Source organism: Bos javanicus, chromosome 13 (assembly GCF_032452875.1).
Source record: "Bos javanicus breed banteng chromosome 13, ARS-OSU_banteng_1.0, whole genome shotgun sequence".
In the NCBI taxonomy this organism is placed as follows: domain Eukaryota; kingdom Metazoa; phylum Chordata; class Mammalia; order Artiodactyla; family Bovidae; genus Bos; species Bos javanicus.
Window position 1 is genome coordinate 56,739,018 of NC_083880.1, and position 23,647 is coordinate 56,762,664.

The following is a 23,647-nucleotide window of genomic DNA, read 5'->3' on the forward strand; positions in this document are numbered from 1 at the left end:
TACATATCTTTAGTAAATATCTTTTAATAATGTATAAATAGAAATGTATTAAATATTTTCACATTACCATAGATAGAATATGCAGTAATTACATCTTTTTTCTGTAACACAGGATTGAACATTAAAAATAACTGAATATTTTACAGAGAGTATTTATTTCCTAAACACTTTTTAGTGTTCTGAACACTCAAAAGAAAGATGATTTATTCCTGCCCCAAAGTGTGCCAGTCATGGGGGAAAACCTTAAACATCTTTAAACAAACTACTTGCTTCATTTTTCCTGCTCTTCCAACCTCTTTTTCCTCCCTTTGATATATTCAAAGTCATCTATCTCATAGGACAGAATTCTGTTTGCCTGCTTTCTATTCCATAGCCATATTACACTTTACAGAGTAAATCTTATAAATAACCACCACAGTGGCCATTTTGTGCCAAACAGAAAAGAAAAGGAGTCCACTGTTTTGGTTTAAGGCAGTATCTCCACTCAGGATTTCCTTTCTCTTTGTGTCTGGGGCCTGAGCATCTCTAGACCAAGGGAGAGATGACAAACAGCTTGTGGCATCAGGCAGTCCTTTGAGGATAAATGTGTGAGAGACCCTCATCATGGCTCTTCATGGACAGGAAGGGGAAGTGCTGGGGGAATATGCCACCTGTGAGCACACTGGCATCAGCAGGCCAACCTGTGCCACCTCTGTTCATGGGTGTGTTCCCCTTGTATGAAAAGTCTTGATTATGGAAGAATCAGCCACTTGGAGACGGGACCCTCCTTTACTTACAGCTGACTCGCAGCATAAGAATGGCATACAGTGATATGTATTTGCTGAAGGAACAAAGGCGGTTTGGAAGAGCTTCAGGGGAGCATGAGCTCGAAATAAGGTGGGAGACAAGTGAGATCGGTAATTTCACAGCACTCCTCTACGTATAAATAAATTGGGGGAGGGACGGGGGCGGGCAGTCTCTCATATTCTGTCTCTAAATATGAGAGAAGGGGAATACAGGCAAATTACCTTCAGTGCTTTGAGACTAATGTCTTTAAATACACATTAACTACTTAAATAAAACAATGTGTAGTACTGTTCTACATCCCACCCTTCACCAAAAGTGTTAGTCCCACAGTCATGTCCAATTCTTTGACCCCAAGGACTGTAGCCCAGAAGGCTCCTCTGCCCATGGGATTCTCCAGAAAAGAATACTAGAGTGGGTAACCAGCCATTCCCTTCTCCAGGGCATCTTCCCAACCAACCCAGGGACTTAAATCTAGGTCTCCAGCATTGCAGATGGATTCTTTGATCATCTGTGCCACCAGGAAAGCCTGCCAAGCCCTATGTGAAACCACAGGAACCAATAGCACTTTCAATTGAGTTGCATTCTGTCTGTTCAAGACAATTCTCTGCAGACGTACTGAATTGCTTTTTATCCGAACACAGTGATTTGTGACATTTTTATTTTCTCTTCAAAAAAAAATACCATATTGCAAGTATCATAAAATTCATACAAATAGAAATCCGACCTTGTCAGATGCTTGCTTGATGCATGTACCTCCATTTCATTACTTTTGTATTCATTCAGTTCTTTACGAATTGCTGCCTGGAATTTAAAAAAGAGCACATTATTTTTCAGGACATTAGAAAGCTAGCATGGGAAATGAGTATCATGGTTGTGGATTGACAGCCATTCGTAATACTTGCTGATTTTGTTATTTTGTGATAGAGTAAAAAAAATTTTGTGCTTAGCATTTAGGCCTTTACTTATTTTTATAGCCCTACCAACCTAGTGTAGAGCTGGTGTTCTGGAAGTATTTAGTGAATTTGTTTACTGTGCTCGAGTGGGAATATATCACCCCCCTGCCTTGACCCCGCCCCACCCCCATCCCATGTCACCAGGATACATAACAGATAGATCAAGCACATGCTCAGGGCACTTATAAAGTAAGGACCTTAGGATAATGAGTGAGGTTCAGCTTTTGGTGAACTTACTTGGAATTTTACAACTAATCTAGAAGTTATTCTAACTTCAGGATACATTTACATTTTGTGTCATTTGAAACATAATCTTGTTGTTACATGTGGGTGAGATGTGCATCTCAGTATTTTCAGGGCTTCTCATCTGGCCCTCCTCCAGCTTCCCAACGCCCACTTTCATCGTGTGCGTCTTTCCGATAAACTCTTAGGCCAGGGTAGACAAACAGCAGACACAGCTTCAGAGGCAAGGAAAGGCTGCCAAAGATGCCTGAATTTCTCCCTTCACGGCCAGGCTCCTCTGAGCACATCCACCCTGGGTAACCAACTATAGCCTGTCTGCATTGTTCCAAGAGGATGCACTGCTTATGTGTGTTCATATATAACCTCACAGACTCACACTCAGCTTATGAAGACAAGGAACCATTAGCAATTTCAGCACACTCATTGGCTGAATGTATTATGTTCCTCTCCTTTAGGGAGGCTTTAAAAGTTCTGGAAGTCACTCAAAGTGGGGAGGTAGGAGAGACTCTGTAGACAGAGGCCCCCGGGTCTAAGCCCTGTCAGTCTTTTCCCAGCCACCTATTTGATGGCACCTCTACAGGGATAATAGCAATACCTCTCTCTCAGGAATATTTTGGAGGATTAAGTACCTGGCAGGCTGGGTTCAGTCCAGACAGCCTGAGGGCTCTTGGTGTGGTTTAGTCACTAAGTCGTGTCCGACTTTCAACTCCATGGACTGTAGCCTGCTGGGATCCTCTGTCCATGGGATTCTCCAGGCAAGAATACTGGAGTAGGTTGCCATTTCTTTCTCCAGGGGATCTTCCCCACCCAGGGATTAAACCCGGGTCTCCTGCATTGCAGGCAGAGTCTTTACCGACTGAGCTATGAGGGAAGCCCACTTGGTAACAACCAAAAATGTCCCAGTCATTTCCAATTGTCCCTAAGGGCAAAACCATCCCCTAGTTGAAAACACGACCCTAAGCCCAGGTTCTATTTGTGATGCCACATCCAGTCAAGCATGGCCTTATTTCAACAGCTGATGGTGCCCACTGTCTTCTGACACATACACGCCCATAAGCCAACGTGCACACGTCTGCTCAGTACCTTATCTGCTGCCGACAGTCTCGTCCAGGGTTTGTCTGCCCGTCTGTCATAGTCCTGTGCTTTCGCCACCTCCACATAATCACTGAATCGTATCAGAATTTTTCTGTCTCTCAGTTCATCAACCGTGGGTCTCTGATTAAGCTAAAATAAAAGATCACCATAGTTAGGTCTCACATGCCAAACTAGCTTTCTTAGTTTGTTTAAGTACCCTGAGCAAACCAGGACCTGTCTATAAATAAATGTAAGCTCTGAAGCTGAAATAAAACCCTAATGCAAAAAAAAAAAAAAAAAAAAACTCTAACATGAAGGGCTTAAATTATACACTCTTAAATGACAATCCCTTCCCTTTAACATATCTTGTCATGAGCACTCACACCCCCAGGAAGCTAGCAGTGCCCTGACCACAGCACAGCTCAAGGAAAGCTGGGTGAATTATCTAAGGAAAAATTTTACAGCACCAGCTGTTGCTTTTCAACTATCATTAGGTAAGATTTTCCCAAAAAAGCTACTGATAAAGTTGAAATACTAAATACTACCACTAGCACTCATAAGCTCAGGATATTCTACTAACTTCAAGTAGGACAGGAATTTATTATATTATTATTACAGAATACAGTAGAGAAAGGGAACACCAGAAGACTTGAATTTAGAGATGGTCAGGGCTTTAGAAGGAGACCAAACTTTACAGACTTGCTACCTATATCGGCCATAATACATTTTGACTTAACTATTTGAGTCTCAGACACAAACCCTTGAAGCTAATCAAGTTTTCTGTAGTCAGGATCTTCTAGACAAATGGAAGGAACCAAAGAGTGTGAAAGGTAAACTGACACACTGATACCCAGGCATGCTTTGCTTGAGCACTGTGTAAAGAGCTCAAATAAATGAAGAGCATGCCAGTCAGCATCTGACTTCCCGGAAACAAATGGCAATGTCATCGAGGCCACACGGCCGCAGTCGTGTACTCCATGGCTGGGTGAGCACATAGTCCACAGGGCCATCAGTCACCCCCAGGTCGATGCAAAAGGCACTGCTTTTTGAATGTCCAGTCAAAATTCACTGTTGCCCAAGAAGTCACAGGTCAGCATCACAGAGGGATGGCCTGCATCACCCATCTCAGTCTTTCCTACCTTAATATTCAGGCAAGATGCTTAAATGATCATACCTTTCTTGTCAACCTTTGCTTGATTTCTCTTCTTTCTTCTTGCTCTGTCTGATCGTTCCTTTCTGTGAAAGATGAAAACAAAGAAGCAGGTTGAGACGTTCTCCTCTTTAGCAAGGACACGTGCTCAGATCTGGACATTTGTGGGGGCTACCGGTATAACAGGAAGGACGCCTGACAAGTGACACTTTTTTCCATATCATTGCACTTTGCCAGTCACTGCTCAGGAAACTATGGTCTCACTGTTCCACAGAAACACTTGTAGAAGAAAGTTTTGCCTTCATCACAGCCTGGTTCTCCTGGGCCCTTTTCTGTGTTAGAAATAACCACACAGATTGATGCTGGGCATTGATTTGCAGGAGAAACAGGAAGCAATTCTCTCCTAATCAAATATCATCTCTGTGTATATTTACAACCAGGAACATAGATGGCAAACAAAAATGTTTTAGTAGGATAAGTTTTATATATATATATATATAAACTATATTCAAGTATATATGAATGAATATTGTTAGAACTGTCACTGCTTTTCCATGTAAAAGGGATTCATACTTTTAGCCAACCAACATAAGATAAGGAACATTCACCTCAGATTCTGGGCAACATATGCCTGCCTGGAATTCATATTTTCTGGATACATTTCAAGTCCAAACATACCCAGGAACCCAGCTGATTCTCCACTGCAGAAGTGAGACACATGACCTGCCTTTTATAGGAACCAAGTCTCTCACCAAAATTGGTTTTGCCTAGTGAGTGTCACTATTAACATGCAAGCCGTGCTTACACCTACACTTGGAAGCTAAAAATGGAGCAGAATGCTGAGACTTAGTGTAAAACGTAAGCTCCGCCCTGGGATAAGAGATAATGGATGTCCTATTTCTGGCTCTCACTGTTGCTAAATAAAGCCTCAGGTCCCTGGAGGGGGCCCAGAATTCCATTCCTGGGAAAGGGACCTCATCTGTCAGCACTCCTAGAAACACCGCCAGGTTTGAGGAAAGGAAATTCTGCAACTCGCCGTTAACATAAGCTCACGTTACCTGTCTTTCTTTGAAACATTTTAAACATCTGTGCATTTAGGAGGTTTGGTGTATGGGCATTTAACATACTAGTCATTGTACTTTTCGGTAATTTTCTTTGAAAAGGAAGATTCATCTTTCATTCAGATGTTTCAGAAAAAGAAACCAATCCCTGTTATGTTCCTTGTTCTTAATCTAAGTGAAAAACCAGAAGAAACCATAATTATAAGCTCTCATCTGAAAGCTGATAATACAATTAGAAAAAAATGTGAAAATACCACACAGAAGGCCAACCATAAGAGATTTAAATGATGATACGAAACTAATTCTTTAGATTTTTAAAAAAATTTTGGCCATGCCACGTGGCACTCAGGATCTTAGTTCCTGACCAGTAATCAAACCTGTGCCCCCTGCAGTGGAAGCACAGAGTCTTAATCACTGGACAACCAGGGAAGTCCCATAATTCTTCATATGTCTTAAAAATAGGCCATGAACAAATCCTAAGTACACCCTCCATATAAAAACACTGAAACAAGAGCAGATCTTTCTGTTTTTTAAATTGTGGACAACACTGGCATCATTACAAGGTCATCGGAGCACAGCAGGGGTCTTGGAGGTGCCCGGGAGTGTCCCCCTGCAGGCCAGGTGCTCGGTGGGGCGCCAATTCCAAGGTCCTTCCTGAGAGCCTAAGCCATAGACTCTGAGCTCCCCTGAGCAATGGGTTTATAGATCTCTTATTCTCAGACTCAGAAAGCCCTGTGCTTTATACAAAACAAGGGAGCCATAATCAGAGCCTCCATACCCAGATTTTCTGGAAATAGTGCCAGTAGCTTGGACAGTCACACAAGTGCCTTCTGTAAATAATCAGAGATGCACTATTGCTCCTAAGGCAGTGGTCAGAACGTGGATGATGGAGCCATTCACCTGCACATGAACTTCAGCTCCTTCCCTCTGCCAACACTCATGTTAAAAAGTCCTATTACCTCCCGAAGTTTGAGCTTCCTCACTAGGAAGATGGGAACAGCCATGCAAACCTCACGACTGTCTGGTAACAATTCAGCGAGGGAAGAGAAGCAAGCACTGAGTACAATGCCCGGCACAGAGTGGGCCCCCCCTCTGAATGACCACTTCTAATACAACCATATAAAATATGGCCACTAGTGTCTTGACACTCGTATCCACAAACGCACAGGCCCAAGTGTTCTTCCAACATGATCTCAGTTAGCCATGAGTTCCCTACTTGAAGGGGAGCAGATACAATGTGCTGATATTCTAAGCCATTGACTCAAAGCAGAAAATGCAGCAAGAGTGCAAGCCAGTGTCAAGGGCTGTGGGGATGATGCTCTAGGCTGAACTATATATAGTTAGTCGATCCTCATCTCTACAGAATCAAACCAAACCACCCACCCACCCCAAACTAGCAGTGACATTCTCAAGGATGTTGCCCAGGGCACTCAGGAAGTTTCCAACTAGGGACGGACCTGACTGGCTGAGTGGCAAGGAAGGGACTGTCAGGGCCACACAGGGAGCCTTTTTCCTGCCCTGGAGATGAGTGCCGTCAGTCCGGGATCCACCTGCCATCTCTGCTCACCAGGCACAGTTCTGATATTCAGGCTTTCATGTCCAAGTGTCTATGTGCAAAGATCAACACAATTAGAAGCACTTGCTGGTGGGAGGACCTGGCCATCCACTAGAGCGAAGAAGAAGTGACCACTGACAGGAGAAATGGTTCCTGAGAGAAAAGCCTCTGCCCACTCTGGGCAGCAAACCAGGCTGAAGGCAGCACTACTTGGGCCTTGAACTTGCCCCATTTGAGTTTTAGATCACTACCTGAGGGGGCATCTGTGACTGATGAGCTTTATAAGTTAGTGACTTAATTTTTTAAAATTCAAATATTCGGTAACAGCTTCACATTTGTATATGCCCACCTGATTAAGTATGCTATCCATGAAAAGATGTTCTTGAAATTCTCAGATACGGCTTAGTTGATGTAATATAGAATAGCAGTCACCATATCAAGTTTAAAAAGAAAACTTTTTTTTTTTTTCCTGCACTGCTCAGTATGCAGAATTTTAGTTCCCTGACCACTCCAGTATTCTTGCCTGGAGAATCCCAGGGACGGAGGAGCCTGGTGGGCTGCCATCTATGGGGTCGCGCAGAGTCGGACACAACTGAAGCGACTTTGCAGCAGCAGCAGACCAGGGATTGAACCTGTGCCCCCAGCAGGGGAAGCTCAGAGTCCTAACCACTGGACCACCAGGGAAGTCCCTAAAACAAAGAATTAATAATCTTAGGGTTTAAATATTTCCAACAGTCCTTAAAGGGGGAGTCTTCCAGGCAATTAATAAAGTCAAGAAAGAGGAAGCAGTCAGTTAGGACTCAGCACCCAGACCAGAGTTTCTGTCTTCTACTTTTGGACAGAAGGTCAGTCATGGGACTGTCTTAACTTTGTAAAAAGACGTTCATGGAATGAAAAACCAAATTCAGAGAATGTCTGTAGTGCTCACTCTTAAAGAGAGGAAAACATTTAAAAAATCCAGGCCCTTAGAAAACATGCTATAGAAAATACCTCGCAAACGAAGTCTGTTGACCAGATACGTAAGAAGTATCTGGGAAACACCTTTGAGAGGGTTCTACCACCCAAATCCTCAATGCCTTTAATGAGATGGAACAGTGTTCTCTACACCAGGGAGGCTCTTCCTGGATGCTGGTGCTCAGCACATGTTGCAACTACAGCCCTCCCTGGGAAAACCCAGGGGATCTGAAGGAGGTGAGGATCTAAAATTGTAGAGTTCTAAGCCACAGGCAACTTCCTAGGCTTCTCTGTTCCTTTGAGCTGCTGCTTTACTCCCCAGGGAGGGAACTACAGAGGGCTGAGCTCTTCCCTGGTAGGTTTTATACTCTGTCCACACCTGCCTGTGATGTCCGTGACCGTGAGGGAGCCCTAGTCCCAAATTGCCAGGGACACCTGCTTGAAACCCAGCCTGCCAAAAGACATCATTTCCCTTCCAACTACAGAGCCGGCTCATGACACAACCCCGAAGTAGGGACATTTTTAATGATGCCAGGAGAGCCTTTTCCTTTTTAATTTTCAATGGGATGTTGCTGGGTGTTTCAACTTTCCCGGGGGCTTGCTTTCAGAGTTCCCCAGCAGCTCAGGGCGAGGGGAACACAGGAGGGCTCAGCCAGCCTGCAGAGCCAGGTTCCCGCAGCAGCCTCCGTGGAGCACACGTGAGGGGAACCCCAGGGGGCCGCCACTACTCACGTTTCAAGATATTTCTTCTCTCCAGTTCCTCCACCGCGGGTCTTTGGCTCAGTCGTCTGCGGAAAAACACCAAAATTACATTTTGCACCATGGTGGCTGCCAGCGAATTGCATCCAGGGTCTGTGAGGGTCCGAGGTGGCTGGCGCACCCCCTGAAGATCGCCTCCCAAAAAACGGGAGCGGGGGAGGTGGAGGGGTGAGGGGCCCTCCGTCGGAGGCAGCCTCTTGCTGGCAAATCGAGTCCGACCCCCGCGCAGGAGGGACGTGGCCCTCTGTCACCGGGCGGCTGGGGCAGCCCGCGCTCCCGCTCCCACTCCGGACAAGCAGCTCGTCATGTCCAGATCTGCTGCCAGCCCGGCAGGCTGGATGGCTCCCCAGGCGCGGGTCCGAGATCTAGCCGGGAGATGGTCCCCTGTCTGGGGTCGCAGGGAGGGGCGGGCAGCCGCGTCTCCAGCTTCTGTGTCCCAAGCTCCCAGCGACCCGGACACTGGCACTCGCCCCGGTCCTGCTCCAGCCGCGGTCGGCCTCACCCGACCCTGCCTGCGGGGAGGCGATGGGGAAGCTCCTGCCTCTCGCGGGCGCGGAGCCCAGGCGCGTAGGGAAGAAGCGCATCCAATCCTAGCTGGGACTCTCCTGGGCTGAGCGCGCGCGCGGGCCACGCCCACGGCCGCCCGCCCGCCGCCTGCTCTGCCCGTCCGCTTGGTGAGATCGGAGGACAAATTATCATTTCCTTTTAAATGGCTTCTCATCGAGGGAGTTGGAGGACGTAGCCAAAAAGAAGAAATACATACATAAATAAAAGGCTTGTCAGGAGAGGGAGGCATAATTAGTCAACATTAATGCCAAGCTCCAATTATTTCTGTAACTCCAATAATGTTATCCCTGGGGTAGAGCCAAAAACGTCCCCACTTCCGGATCCTTCTGCCACTGCAGGGAGGTGACAGGCGGAGCCTCTGAATGCCCACAATGCGGAGCCATAATCCTATTTATAACCCCTGTCCCAGCACAAAGCCCAGGGCCCCCGGGTGCTCAGCTGCTCCTCCCTCCACACTCTAGGCGACACTGTGCTGTCGGACTCCTAGGCGGGCTTTGTGTGTCTGCGGGCTGGTGGGTGGTTGCTTAAAATCTTGTCTGCATGTCTGCTGAGACTTCAGCGTGCCCTCAGACAACTCCTGGCTGGCACCCAGGGGCCAGGGCCTCCCGCTCCCTGGCAAGCAGCAGGCACAAAACCAAGCTGTTTGGGTGGGGCTCCCTCAGCCTGGTCAAAACCCCCCAGATGCTATTTATTCATTCACTAAGTGACTGGGGCAGGGCGGGGGTATCTGCTCTGCACCAGGCACTGTCCCAAGCCCCAGGACACAGTGGTCCTGCCCTTGAAAAACTCAAGTCTAGAGAGGAAGGCAGACAAACAGCAAGTGAGCAATCATCCCAGCGAGTGGGCAATGCCATGGAGAAGAGAAAACAGGGGTGGGGATGTGATGGAGGAGGGAGGGGGCAGGGGCAGGGGAGGTCCATTTCCTAAGAGACAGCAGAAAACAAGGAACCAGCCTTGAGAAGCTCACGTTTCTAGACAGTGTCTCCTAACTGTTCAGGTGCTGGACTTGGAGACAGCCGTGGGGGCAGTGATCAAGGAGGACTTCCTGGAAGAGGAAACTTTTGGCAGTGCTGTGGAGAATCCACAAAAGGTGCAGAGCCTGTTGCTCAGGGGATGCCAGCTGACCAGCTATGATGCCCACAGGGACAGCTGAGGATGGAGACCATGCATCTCCTCAAGCCTGAAAAGTACCCCAAAACTCTACTCACGTTGCCCCCATGGAGGGCTTTTTCTTACTGGAGCCCTGTGTTCTCTTCTAAAACGAGGACTAATCATAGATCTTCACAAAGGTGAGAGAACTGAATGAGGAAATGCACAAATACATCTGTTATACCAAGCTTGCTTGGGACAGAGATTTCTCAAGAAATGTCTGGAGAGAACCCAACCTGTGCGTTGTCAGCTGATCATGGACTGAGGTCCCAGAGAGGCATTTCATCCAACTTGCATGTCTCAGAAAAGTGTGGATATCTCACCACCAAAATCTCCACCGTTAGCTCTAGGGGTGAAGGCAGGCCTGCCAGCGTGAGGGCCACAGCAGGCCCTCAAAGCACCTCCGAATGGCCCAGAAGGGGCAGTCCACCAGCTGTGAACAACATGCAGCCTGCTGGATTGTCAGCAACCTGCCCCTCTACCCAGAGGGACCCCAGGAGCCCACAGCTGGACTGCCAGCCAGAGCTGCTCCTTGGGGGACCCCAATCACAGGGAAGCGAGTACTGCAGGTCGAGAGTCCCCATTTGGACTCACACCTAACTGTACCTGACACCCCAGCTCATGAGACTGAGAACTAACTTGGGTTCACCAGGCCTCTTGTGTCAGAGGTTTAGTGAGCACAAAGGACATGCCCAGTCCTGGGATATCATGGGAAGAAGTTAGACCCAGCCCTGCCCTTAGGGAGCACAGGCTCTAGAGGGGTCAGACATTCAGTCTGTTATCACACAAGTCAGTCAATCAGTTCAGTTGCTCAGTCCTGTCTGACTCTGCAACCCCATGGACTGCAGCACACCAGGCTTCCCTGTCCATCACAAACTCCCAGAGCTTGCTCAAACTCGGGTCCGTTGAGTCGGTGATGCCATCCAACCATCTCATCCTCTGCTGTCCCCTTCTCCTGCCTTCAATCTTTCCCAGCATCAGGGTCTTTTCTTTTGAGTCAGTTCTTCACATCAGGTGGCCAAAGTATTGGAGCTTCAGCATCAGTGTGAAGTTGTCACACAAACCACCTTTCATTTCCATAGTGACCAGCACTAAGAGGAGGATCCTACAGCATCATGATAGCGTAGGGGGTAGGTAGGCCAACCTGGACAGACAGGTGGCCTGAGAAGCTGATGTTGAGTCAAGATCAGAAGGGTTAGTGGGGATTGCTGAGCCCGGAGGGAGGGGAGGAGCACAGGTCCTGAGATGAGGTTTCCTAAGTGTCACTGGACTGAGTGGAGGTGTGTGTGCACCTCTGGGGCAGAGGGCAGGACCCACCCAGCCTGCAAGTCTGGATCTCTGGAGCCCCAAATGTGCTGAAGGGTGTGAAGCAGACAGGGCGGGGTGGAGAGGATCTGTCTTTGGAAGCACCTCCAGACTCTCCTGGACTACAGTCCAAGGAAGGACAGGGCAGAACCTCCCCACAGAAGAAGTGGAGCTGCCAGGGGTGGAGTAGGCGGGGAGGGATCCCCATCAGACAGGAACCTCCGGGAGCCAGGCCCACAAGTGGTCAAAGGCCAGTGAAGTGCTCCAGATAAGGGGGAGATATTGGCTCCAGAGTAAGAACAGTGCAAACTACAAATTACATAATACACATTGGACTAAATACATATTAAACACAATATTCCATTCATTTACTACCTGAGACTGGGCTCCATTCTCCATGTGGGAATGGGGCTTCCCAAAGCAGGAGTGACTACGACCTTAATGTCAAGGACAGACAACGGGATTATGCCCATTTTACAGGTGAGATCGGCGGGGCTCAGAGAAACAAACTTGTAAGCAGGTGTTATTCCTCGTGTAGACCCCAGAGCCTGGCACAGACAAACATGCCTGGCCTGAACAAAGCAGAAAACCATGGGCGCCAGTTCCCCTCCCTCCGTGTGGCCCTGGAAGGGTGCTGCTAAAACATCCTTGGAGCCTCAGTAGCAGATGGCTCTCGGGGACGGGACGGGAAAGACATAGCCCCAGGCTGGCTGCGCTTAGGGGGGAGGGGGTGTGGCCTCAGGAGGGGAGGGGCGGAGCCTTGGGAAGGCAGGGGAGGAGCCTTGGGAGGGGTGGGCAGGGTCAGCACCCTGAGGGATTCCCCAGCTCTGCCCACGCGGTCCGCTCCCTCCTGATTCAGAAGCTGCTGCTGTGGGTGATGAGCAGGTGCCGCCTGGAACTGGGGAAGCCACAGTCTATTTCTGACTCTCCCCTCTGAGAAAGCACGAGTGTGGCAGCCAGTTACAGCACTGCGTGGGCGTGGGAGCGACACCAAGAAAAGAAACCAGGAGAAAGAGAGGCACCTGCCCATCCTCCCGCCCCATCCCTGGCTGGTCCCCACCTGTGCACATAGGAGAGGGAACCCTCCCCTCCCTCCAGGGGGCCATGGGCAAGACGGCAAGATGGCAGACCCTCCACACGGAGCAGCCAGGCTGGCCTGTGCATGAGGTTGGCTGGCCTGTGCATGAGGTTGGCTGCCCTGGAGGGTCACCCAGACTAGCGGACTTCTCCTGCAGGAAATAAGCCTTTTCTGGGTAAAGACCCTGAGATCCGGGGGTTTCCACTGCAGCACAGCTGCACCTAACCTAGTACACGAATGCACAGCTGGCCATGATGCTGGCCCTGTCTCCCAGGGCACCGTGCAACCAAGGCCAGAGCCACCTCCCCCTTGCTGCCCGCAGCCAGGTCCAGCCTGGAGCCTTCCCGAGCGCAGATCAGGGCACCGGAGCCTCGGAATTCGTATGCAAGCTCCCCACTCCCTGAGCCCACCTGCAGTGAGGGGGGACAGCCTGGTCACCAGCCCCATCAGATGACCATGGTCCAAATCCAGCCAGCAGCCTCATCGCTGCCCCCATGATACTTTTTAGAATGTGAATATGAAGCAAATGTTAATAAAATCGGAGTTTTAACTCTTAAAAACATCAGCTCCCCTTGAAGACATGGGAGAGCTGGCTCCTCAGATCGATCAGCACTCCTACCCCACCCCCAGCTCCGCAGAGCAGCAGCCGGGCTGAGGGGGCACTTGGCTCCTCACCGTCCCCACGGCCCACACCTTCCAGTGGCCTCGCTCCCCTGTGGACACTCCACCTGCCTCACGATGGGACCAGGCTCCTGAGTGAGTGGGGGCCCAGGAATCCCCTCCTTGTCCTGAGGACCCCGTGACCCTCTTCTGCCTCCCATACACACTGGATGGGAGTGGCTGCATTCCTGGGAGCACCAGGCATGGTGGGAAGGAGACCTGAGGACAGCAGGTCCAAAGCTCAGCTCTGAGGCCAGTGGTGGACAAGTGGCCCTGGCTGGCCACCCAAGGGAGCATCCGGCAGCTGGTGTCTCCCTCAGGGAGGCTCAACACACAGTTAGACTCTTTCCAGGCACACTCGTCTCCATCAGTTGCCTCACACAGTCTACAGGCAGAGCCAGCTCCTCTCTCTGAGCCTGTTTCCTCTCCTAAAATGGACTGACGACAATAGGCACCCATTGGGGTTGCTGTGAGGTAAGAGAAATGGCCCGAAAAGCACCAACCAGGTACCTGGCACTCCAGGCCTGTCTATGTCAGTGGCCATGCCTGAATTGTCCTTTGTACACCCCTCCTCGAGAGTCCCTTGGACAGCACTAGGAGATCAAACCAGTCCATTCCATCCTAAAGGAAATCAACCCTGAATATTAATTGGAAGGACTGATGCTGAAGCTCCAATACTTTGGCCACCTAATGCAAAGAGCTGACTCATTGGAAAAGACCCTGATGCTGGGAAAGATTGAGAGCAAGAGGAGAAGGGGGCAACAGAGGATGAAGATGGTTGGATAGCACCAATGGACATGAGTTTGAGCAAACTCTGGGAGATAGTGAAGGACAGGGAAGCCTGGCATGCTGAAGTCCATGGGGTTGCAAAGAATCAGATAAGACCGAGTAATTGAACAACAACAGCATCAGACAGAACTGAGCCGCAATCTCGCTAAGCAAGGCAGAACGCCTTCCTGGAAGGGAAAGCTGTAGTGGCAGACGGACAGCTCTCCGCCCCCAGAGATGCCTGCTATTTTGGGAGCTCTTCTCTGGGAATACCATCCTGCTTCACCACCAGCCTTGAGTCACCAAGGAGGATTTTGGTGTCTCCGCCTGGGACAGGGTTCCCCAGCAGGTGGGAGTTGGGCGGGGGGTGCATCTCCCTCCATCATCATCATGACTCCTGATCCAGACATGTGGCTCAAGGACTGTGAACGAGAAGACAGCTCCTCTGTTCCCACAGAGGCTGTCTGGGCGACGAGACCACCAGGGACATGTGGATGGGCCAGGGAGAAAGAATCAGGGAGGGGAGCCCTCTCCAGGAGGTAACATGAAGATGAGGCCATGGATAGACCAGAGCCAGGCTACAGGCTCTGAGGGGTGCAGCTCATCCATGCTGGGAACAGTAGACCCCCAGACCTTAGCCCCCTCTGTCCTTGCAGTTACCTTGGTGAGGATGAATTATCAGCCCACTGAGGGTTTATCCAGCGAGGTGCTGACTGCTGGTCCCCCATCATGGCATCTCACAACCCAGGACCCCCAACCCCACCTCCTCACATGTCCCTGTTGTCCAGCATCCGTAACTCAGAAGCTGGTGCCCACTGCCAGTCATACACTCATCCCAGACCCAGGGCTACCCTCTGTCCCTCTGGCTCCACACTCCCAGCCCCCAGGGATCTCCAAGTCCACTGGGTTCTAGAGCCAATACCTCATATGTCCATCTGTCTCTCCATCCCCAGGCCACCAGCCTCTGCCAGCCCCCGGCTTCCTTGATGCCCTATGGCAGCAGGCTGGTCATGAAACATGACCCCCCACTCTCACCATGACCTCAAACCTGGGGTCCCCACCAAACTCAAGACAAGCCCCACAAGGTCAGTGAGTCTGCGGGGTCCCCTCCCCAGACTCTGTGCACTGTGACCCTCACACTGAGCTGCCCACACTGCCTCCCTCAGGCACAGCCATCCTTCTCCTAATTCAGGGCCACAAGCTCAGATGCTACATCCTCTTTACAACAAGAATTCGGTCTCATTTCCCTTACTCCAGTCCACGAACATGCATACTTTTTAAAAATTGATGTGACACCCGGCTGTAACATGCAGGAGGAAGAAGGGAAGTTTTAATCCAATAGCATCCATTCAACACATACTTGTTCAACAGGAGCACATCAGGTGACGTGGTGAAGGTGGCTACACAAAACAGTTGCCATGACAACAACATCAATTACAAACAGCGAGACGGGGTCCATGCTGGTCACTCACACACCCACAGAGATGCCACCTTGGGGGAGCTGTTCCTGAAATGAGTGATTCTTGGTAAAGTTCTGAATGAAACAAGGTGTGTCATTTTCCATCAATTTCCAAGACACTAATGCTCAGGGAAACTCAGCAACAAAGCTCTGCCAAACCCCTCTGTGCATGCATGTCCACCACACACCCGGGTTGCAGGCTCAAGTCATACTAATAGCTCTGGACCCTCCTGTTTGAGTGTCCAAGGGAAACTGTTTGTGTCCTGTTTTTGATGGTTCTGTTTGAGCGTCTAAAGAGGCAGGGGCAAGTCTCCCGGGCTGGGGCCTGGCTCATTCCAGTGACAGCCCACGAAATCTCCCCAGGTGAGCCAGGGGCACCATTGGCTTAAACCTTGTGCTCCCAGGAAGACACCTGTCCTCCTCCAGGAAGACCCCAGGCTGGAGGAGGAGGCCCAACCTTCACTCCAACCCTGGGCCTTGGGGTGTGCTGAGCGGGTGAACTCTGGTGATGACTTTTTGGTCTTTACCAAGGTTGCACCTGGGATTCCCAGGTGGCACTAGTGGTAAAGAACCCACCTGCCAATGCAGGAGACGTAAGAGAGAGAGTTTTGATCCCTGGGTTGGGAAGATCCAAGGAAATAGCAACCTGCTCCCGTATTCTTGCCTGGGAAATTCCATGGACAGAGGAGCCTGGTGGGCTACAGTTCATGGGGTCACAAAGAGTCAGACATGGCTGAGGCAACGTAGCACAGTACAAGGCTACAAATGCAGGTATTTATCCTTTGCCCAACAGTTGAGGGTTAAGAGGATGTTCTCTGGATAGCTCATATGGACACAGTGTGTGTGAGCTAGATTCAGGGCAGAGCTCTGGCACCCACTAAGGGCCTGGGTGGAGATGCTGTGGTCAGTTGGCAGTACAGCTCCAGGCATGTGTAAAAAAGCATGAGCATGTCTAGACTGGTCCTCCCTGGACCACCTGGCTGGTCTCTGGAGCATAAATCAATTCAGAAGATGCAAAATCATGCCACGATTAAGCACTGGAGCTCTAAATCCAGTCATGGAGTGAACTCGAACACCACCACCCCGTCTGTTCACAACCTTCTCGGGCCATCAGTCGGTGGAGTTCACCTGGTGAGGCCCCGACCCCAGTTCTTCAGTCAGTCACTCATCTAGGAGCCATGGTGGAGGTGTTTTGTAGGTTAACATCCATAGCAGGTGACAGTCCTAGATGGCCTAGGTGGGCCTGGTCCCATCAGTGGAAGGACGTGCAGAGCAGGGCTGGGGCTCCCTGGTGAAGAGGGAATTCTGCCTGTGGACACCAGCTTCAGTCCATGCACAGGAGTTCTGGCCCTTCCTGCCTACCTGCCCCATTGGTGGGCCAGACCTGTGCTGCCAGCCCCACAACCACTGCCACCAACGCCTTGCCATAAATCTCTCAATACACACCTCCCCTGGGGCTTCCCAGGTGGCTCCACTGGGAAAGAATCTGCCTGCCAAGCAGGAAATGTGGGTTCAATCCCTAGGTCGGGAACATCCCCTGGAGGAAGAAATGGCAACCCGCTCCAGTATTCTTGCCTGGGAAATCCCAAGGACAGGGGAAACTGGTGGGCTATAGTCCATGAAGTTGCAGAGTCAGACATGACTGAGCAAGTAAACACCACCACCACCTCCCCTGGAGCTGGGTTTGTATGTCACAGGCACAGCCTCCTTCTCCATAAACAAAGATGACAATACCGTGGGGAAAGCTCTCTCGAGTTACCTCCACTGACCTAACCTGGATTAACCGACGCTCCCAGTCCTTCTGGAAAAGCATACCCCACTGAGCACATGTGACTGGCACCCCAGGCCCCGTGTCAGCAAGCAGGTCCCTGTCAGGAACACAGGTCCCGTGTTCCCAAATCTATGCGAACCAGGTGAACATGTATCTGTAATTAGGTGATTTAATCAGAATTTATGTACATTGATTTAAACGATTCAATATGGATGGAAAAAGAAAACATTCTTTCTAGGAGAACTGAGTTGGCTGCCTTGGAGTCGGTAAAGGTGAGATGCTGAAACATGGCCATGCAGGCGTGTGGGAGAGGAAGCTGTAAATGGTGGGACTTCCACCTCGAGAAGGACTCAGCTTCCGTGAGTCTAACTCTCACTCCTAGACAATGCATCACACAAGAAAGAAGACATACAGATGGCTAACAAACACATGAAAAGATGCTCAACATCACTCATTATCAGAGAAATGCAAATCAAAACCACTATGAGGTACCATTTCACACCAGTCAGAATGGCTGCGATCCAAAAGTCTACAAGTAATAAATGCTGGAGAGGGTGTGGAGAAAAGGGAACCCTCTTACACTGTTGGTGGGAATGCAAACTAGTACAGCCACTATGGAGAACAGTGTGGAGATTCCTTAAAAAACTGGAAATAGAACTGCCTTATGATCCAGCAATCCCACTGCTGGGCATACACACTGAGGAAACCAGAAGGGAAAGAGACACGTGTACCCCAATGTTCATCGCAGCACTGTTTATAATAGCCATGACATGGAAGCAACCTAGATGCCCATCAGCAGATGAATGGATAAGAAAGCTGTGGTACATATACACAATGGAGCATTACTCAGCCATTAAAAAGAATACAGTTGAATCAGTTCTAATGAGGTGGATGAAACTGGAGCCTATTATACAAAGTGAAGTAAGCCAGAAGGAAAAACACCAATACAGTATACTAACGCATATATATATGGAATTTAGAAAGATGGTAACAATAACGCTGTGTACGAGACAGCAGAGACAGTACAGAACAGTATAGAACAGTCTTATGGACTCTGTGGGAGAGGGAGAGGGTGGGAAGATTTGGGAGAATGGCATTGAAACATGTAAAATATCATGTATGAAACGAGATGCCAGTCCAGGTTCGATGCACAATCCTGGATGCTTGGGGCTGGTGCACTGGGACGACCCAGAGGGATGGTGTGGGGAGGGAGGAGGGAGGAGGGTTCAGGATGGGGAGCACGTGTATACCTGTGGTGGATTCATTTTGATATTTGGCAAAACTAATACAATTATGTAAAGTTTAAAAATAAAATAAAATTAAAAAAAAAAAAACACAGAAAAAAAAAAAAAAAAGAAAGAACACTAATTGTAGAGGCTTCTGCAATGAGAAGTCTTTGATTCCACCTCAAAAGACAGCAGAATAAATGCACATCTGTATGCCTTAGGTCACATTGATCATTCCTTCCTTTAGCCACCTTTGGGGTTTATCACCAGTGCTGCGTACAGAGGACAGGGCTCTGCTCCCCTCCCTCATGGGTCTGTGGTCTCTTCTCAGCGATGCTCGGCCCCCGTATGGGGAGGGTGTCCACTGAGCACAGGGGGTGAGACTCGCCTCCGGGTGGTTCCAAACAGCCCCTGGACACTGGCAGCCTCTGATGGGGTGGGAGTGAGACGCGCTATTTAAGATCTATCACGAGTGTTGATCCCTTATTCAGTTTTGGGAAATTAAAGTAATACACAATGCTTCCCGCTGCTGCCTCCAGCATGAGGATCACTTGGTCTCAGGTCCACACATTTATGGAGCCCCTGCTGGAACCAGGTCCTGCCCCTCCCCATCCTCCAACACTGCATTTCCTGCCCTCCCCACATTTTCCCTTCCCTTCCCTTCCACCTTCCTGGGGCAGCTCTCCTGGGTGGTGGGTGGTGGAAGGCCACCCCCTTGCATCCCTCTCTTCGTCTCCCCAACTGGGGTATCCTGAACATCCTGCTACTTCCCCAGGGCCCTGAACCCCAGGCTCCTCCTTGGCCAAGATCTTAATCATGCGCTGGGGCTGCATCTCTTGGTTGCTACCCCCACCCAGCAGGTCCGGGAGTGGAAGTCAGGTTAGCACAGTGCCCCAGGCCCAGGGCGGAGGCTCAGCAAGACTGCAGTGAACAAGCAAATATCAGGTGAGGAAACAGCAGGGCAAAGAGACACACAAACTCCACAAAACTGCCCTTGGTTTAAAAAAAGGAAAGGGCATCACCCCACACACCAAATAGTCTCAACAGGAGACAGACCCGCCCAAGCACTGCTAAGAAGCCATGGCCTCACCAGCCTGGGGAGAGAGGAGGTTAGGATCTCCCAGGGGTGAGTGGGAGGCAACACGAGACCCCACAGTGCCCTGAGCACCTCACAGGCCACTTCCTGTGTCTCCCTCGTGCTGCAGGGACCACTCTCTCTCTTGCTTGACCTCCCTCCCCATGCCATGTCCTGAGCGTGGCTCCTGCATCTCTCCCATTCCCTCCTCCATCTTGAGTGTTACGTGCCAAGGTGGGTACACCGAGGCTGCCCAGGGAGTATCTCTCCTTGAGCTTCAATGTCATTTAGGGGTTACCAATGGTTCCCCTAATGGTTCCCCCATGGCTCAGATGGTAAAGAATCTGCCTGCAGTGCGGGAGACCTGGGTTCGATCCCTGGGCCGGGAAGAGTCCCTGGAGAATGGACTGGCAATATGCTTGCCTGGAGAATCCCTGGCAGGCTACAGTCCATGGGGTCACAGAGCCGGACACAAGGGAGTGACTTCCACCATCAACACCACCAGTGAGGAAGGGACACTGGTGTCTGACCCCGTCGTCCCAGGGGCCCTTCAGAGTCTGCACCCCCAGCCCCAGCTTCCTGCCACCTCTGAAATCCCTGGGCCCAGCACTGCACAATGGGGAACACAAGGCACCTAGAAATGCCGACTACAGGGGCTCCAAGGGACTCCCCAGCTTGTGACCTCACAGATGCAGGGTTTTCACTCACTCGTCCATCTGTTTGCTCCCCCACTTCCCTACTTCATTCAGTCTCTCTCACAACAAAATTAGCTTGGATACCAACAATAGGAGAGACCTCTAGTTACCTACACAGTCTTCATTCTCCCCTCTTATGTACACAGTATCAGAAAGCCGATTCTACTCAAGGAAGCCTCTTTTCCAACTAAGCATAGCCATATGAAAGAGGTTCTGACGAAGAAGCCGTAGGGAGAAGTGTGCCAAAAAGCCTCTAAAGAGAGTCCTTTTGAAGAGCTGACTCAGCTGAGATCTATGTACCTTTGAGAGTTGAATGTGATGTCTGGCGCTCCTGAAGCCATCCTGGACCATACAGGGTTAAGTGGCAGTGTGAGCATAACTGGGCAGGAAGACAGGGAAGCCTGGATCATCAGTGACTATGGAACAAACATGCCAGCCTGTCTGTCTACAACCATTGCACGAAGCAGGGTGCCTCCAGACCCAGTGTCCAGAACCAGCCTGACTGGGTCAAATCTCAGCTATAGGACATACTAGCTATATGTCTTTGAACATCTTACCTGACCTCTCTGAACCACCATTTCCTAAGCTATGAAAGACAGCTAACAATAGCATTTACATCTTAGGCTTCAGCGAATGCAGGCAGAACACAGTCTCTAGCATACAACCCACATTTAATAAATGTTAACATAGCTACCCCCCTTCATGGATCACTGCCTTGTCATGGCAAAGGGGCTTGCGTAACTCAATGAAGCTATAAGCCATGCCATGCAGGGCCACCCAAGACAGACACGCCATAGAGAAGAGTTTTGACAAAACATGGTCTACTGGAGGAGGGAATGGCAAACCACTGCAGTTTTCCCGCTGCAAGAACCCCATGACTATGAACAGTATGAAAAGGCAAAAAGACACAACACCAGAAGATGAGCCCCCACCCTCCCCAGTCAGAAGGTGTCCAATATGCTACTGGGGAAGAGCTCGGGGCAATTACCAATAGCTCCAGAAAGAATGAAGTGGCTGAGCCAAAGCAGAAACAATGCTCAGTTGTGGATGTGTCTGGTGGTGAAAGTAAGGTCTGATGCTGTAAAGCAAAATATTGCACAGGAACCTGGAATGCTAGGTCTATGAATCAAGGTAAATTGGATGCAATCAAGCAGGAGAAGGCAAGAGTGAACATTGACATCTTCATAGGAATCAGTAAACTAAAATGGACGGCAATTGGTAAATATAATTTAAATGACCATTTATCTACTGCTGGGCAAGAATCCCTGACAAGAAATGGAGCTGCCTTCAGAGTCAACAAAAGAGTCCAAAATGTATTGTTTGGGTACAATGCCAAAACAACAGAATAATCTCAGTTCGTTTCTAACACACACCATCCAACATCACAGTAATCCAAGTCTATGCCCCAACCATTGATGCTGAAGAAGCTGAAGTTGAACAGTTCTATGAAGACCTACAAGACCTTCTAGAACTAATACCAAGAAAAGATGTCCTTTTCATCACAGGGGATTGGAATGCAAAAGGTGAAAAGTCAAGAGATATCCAGAGTAAGAAGCAAGTTTGGCCTTGGAGTATAAAATGAAGTAGGCAAAGGCTAATAGAGTTTTGCCAAGAAAATGCACTGGTCATAGCAAACACTTTTTTCTAATAATACAAGCAACAACTCTACACATTAACATCACCAAGTGATCAACACAAAAATCAGACTGATTATATTCTTTGCAGTCAAAGATGAAGAAGCTCTATATGGTCAGCAAAAACAATACCTGCCGCTCACTATGGCTCAGATCATCAGCTCCTTACTGCAAAATTCAGGTTTAAATTGCAGAAAGTAGAGAAAACCATTAGGCCATTCAGGTATGACCTAAATCAAATCTTTTATGATTATACAGTGGAGGTGCCGAATAAATTCAAGGGATTAGATCTGGTTGACAACTTGCCTGAAGAACTATGGACGGAGGTTTGTAACTGCACAGGAGGTGGTGACCAAAACCATTCCAAAGAAAAAGAAATGCAAGAAGGAAAAGTGGTTGTCTGAGGAGACTTCACACATAGCTGAGGACAGAAGAAAAGCAAAAATCAAGGGAGAAAGGGAAAGATATACCCAACTGAATGCAGAGTTCCAGAGACTAGCAAGGAGAGATAAGAAATCCTTCTTCAATGAACAATGCAAAGTAGTAGAAGACAATAAAAGAATGGAAAAACTAGAGATCTCTTCAAGAAAACTGGAGATATCATGGGAACAAATCATGCAAGGATGGGCATGATAAAGGACAGAAATGGTAAGGACCTAACAGAAGCAGAACAGATTAAGATGAGATGACAAGAATACACAGAACTATACAAAAAAAAAAAAAGTCACAATGAGCCAGATAACCACGATGTGGTCACTCGCCTAGAGCCAGATGTCCTGAAGTGTAAAGTCAAGTGGGCCTTAGGAAGCATTATCACAAACAAAGCTAGTGGTGGTGATGGAATTCCAGCGTAGCTATTTAAAATCCTAAAAGATAATGTTGTTAAAGTGTTGCATTCACTATGTCAGCAAATTGTGAAAACTCAGCAGTGGTCACAGGACTGGAAAAAGTTTTCATCCAATCCCAAAGAATGACAATGTCAAAGAATGTTCAAACTACCTTACACTTGTGCTCATTTCGCATGCTATAAGGTTATGCTCAAAATCCTTTAAGGTAGGCTTCAGCAATACGTGAACCAAGAATTTCCCAATGTTAAGAGCTGGGTTTAGAAAAGGCAGAGGAAGCAGAGATCAAATTGTCAGGATTCGTTGGATCACAGAGAAAGCAAGATAATTTTTTTAAAAATCTACTTCTGTTTCATTGACTATGTTAAAGCCTTTGACTGTGTAAATCACAATAAAATGTGGAAAATTCTTTAAAAAATGGAAAGAGCAGACCGCTTTACCTGTCTTCTGAGAAATCTGTATGTGGGTCAAGAAGCAACAATTAGAACCTTACATGGAACAATGGACTGGTTTAAAATTGGGAAAGGAGTAAGACAAGGCTATATATTGTCACCCTGTTTATTTAACTTTTACGTAGAGTACATCATGTGAAATGCCAGGGTGGATGAATCACAAGCTGGAATCAAGACTGCTGGGAGAAATATCAACAACCTCAGATATGCAGGTGATACCACTCTAATGACAGAGAGTGAAGAGGAACTAAAGAGCCACTGATGAAGGTGAAAGAGGACAGTGAAAAAGCTGGCTTAAAACTCAACATTCAAAAAGCTAAGATCATGGCATCCAGTCCCTTCACTTCCTGACAAATAGAAGAGGAAAAAGTAGAAGCGGTGACAGATTTGGTTTTCTTGGGCTCCAAAACCACTGCCAATGTTGACTG

At 48.9% G+C, this 23,647-nt stretch overlaps 1 protein-coding gene across 5 annotated transcripts in view; it reads right to left on the minus strand.

Annotated features, from left to right (window-relative positions):
* PHACTR3 (phosphatase and actin regulator 3) overlaps positions 1-23,647 on the minus strand; it is a 206,068-nt gene that overhangs the window by 1,258 nt on the left and 181,163 nt on the right. For all 5 annotated transcript variants that reach the window (XM_061437008.1, XM_061437007.1, XM_061437011.1 and 2 more), the window contains exons 9-12: positions 8,509-8,564; positions 4,231-4,292; positions 3,066-3,206; positions 1,511-1,587 (exon numbers count right to left, since the gene is read on the minus strand). In XM_061437008.1, coding sequence (XP_061292992.1) covers positions 1,511-1,587; positions 3,066-3,206; positions 4,231-4,292; positions 8,509-8,564 — 336 coding nt within the window. The remainder of the gene's footprint in view (positions 1-1,510; positions 1,588-3,065; positions 3,207-4,230; positions 4,293-8,508; positions 8,565-23,647) is intronic.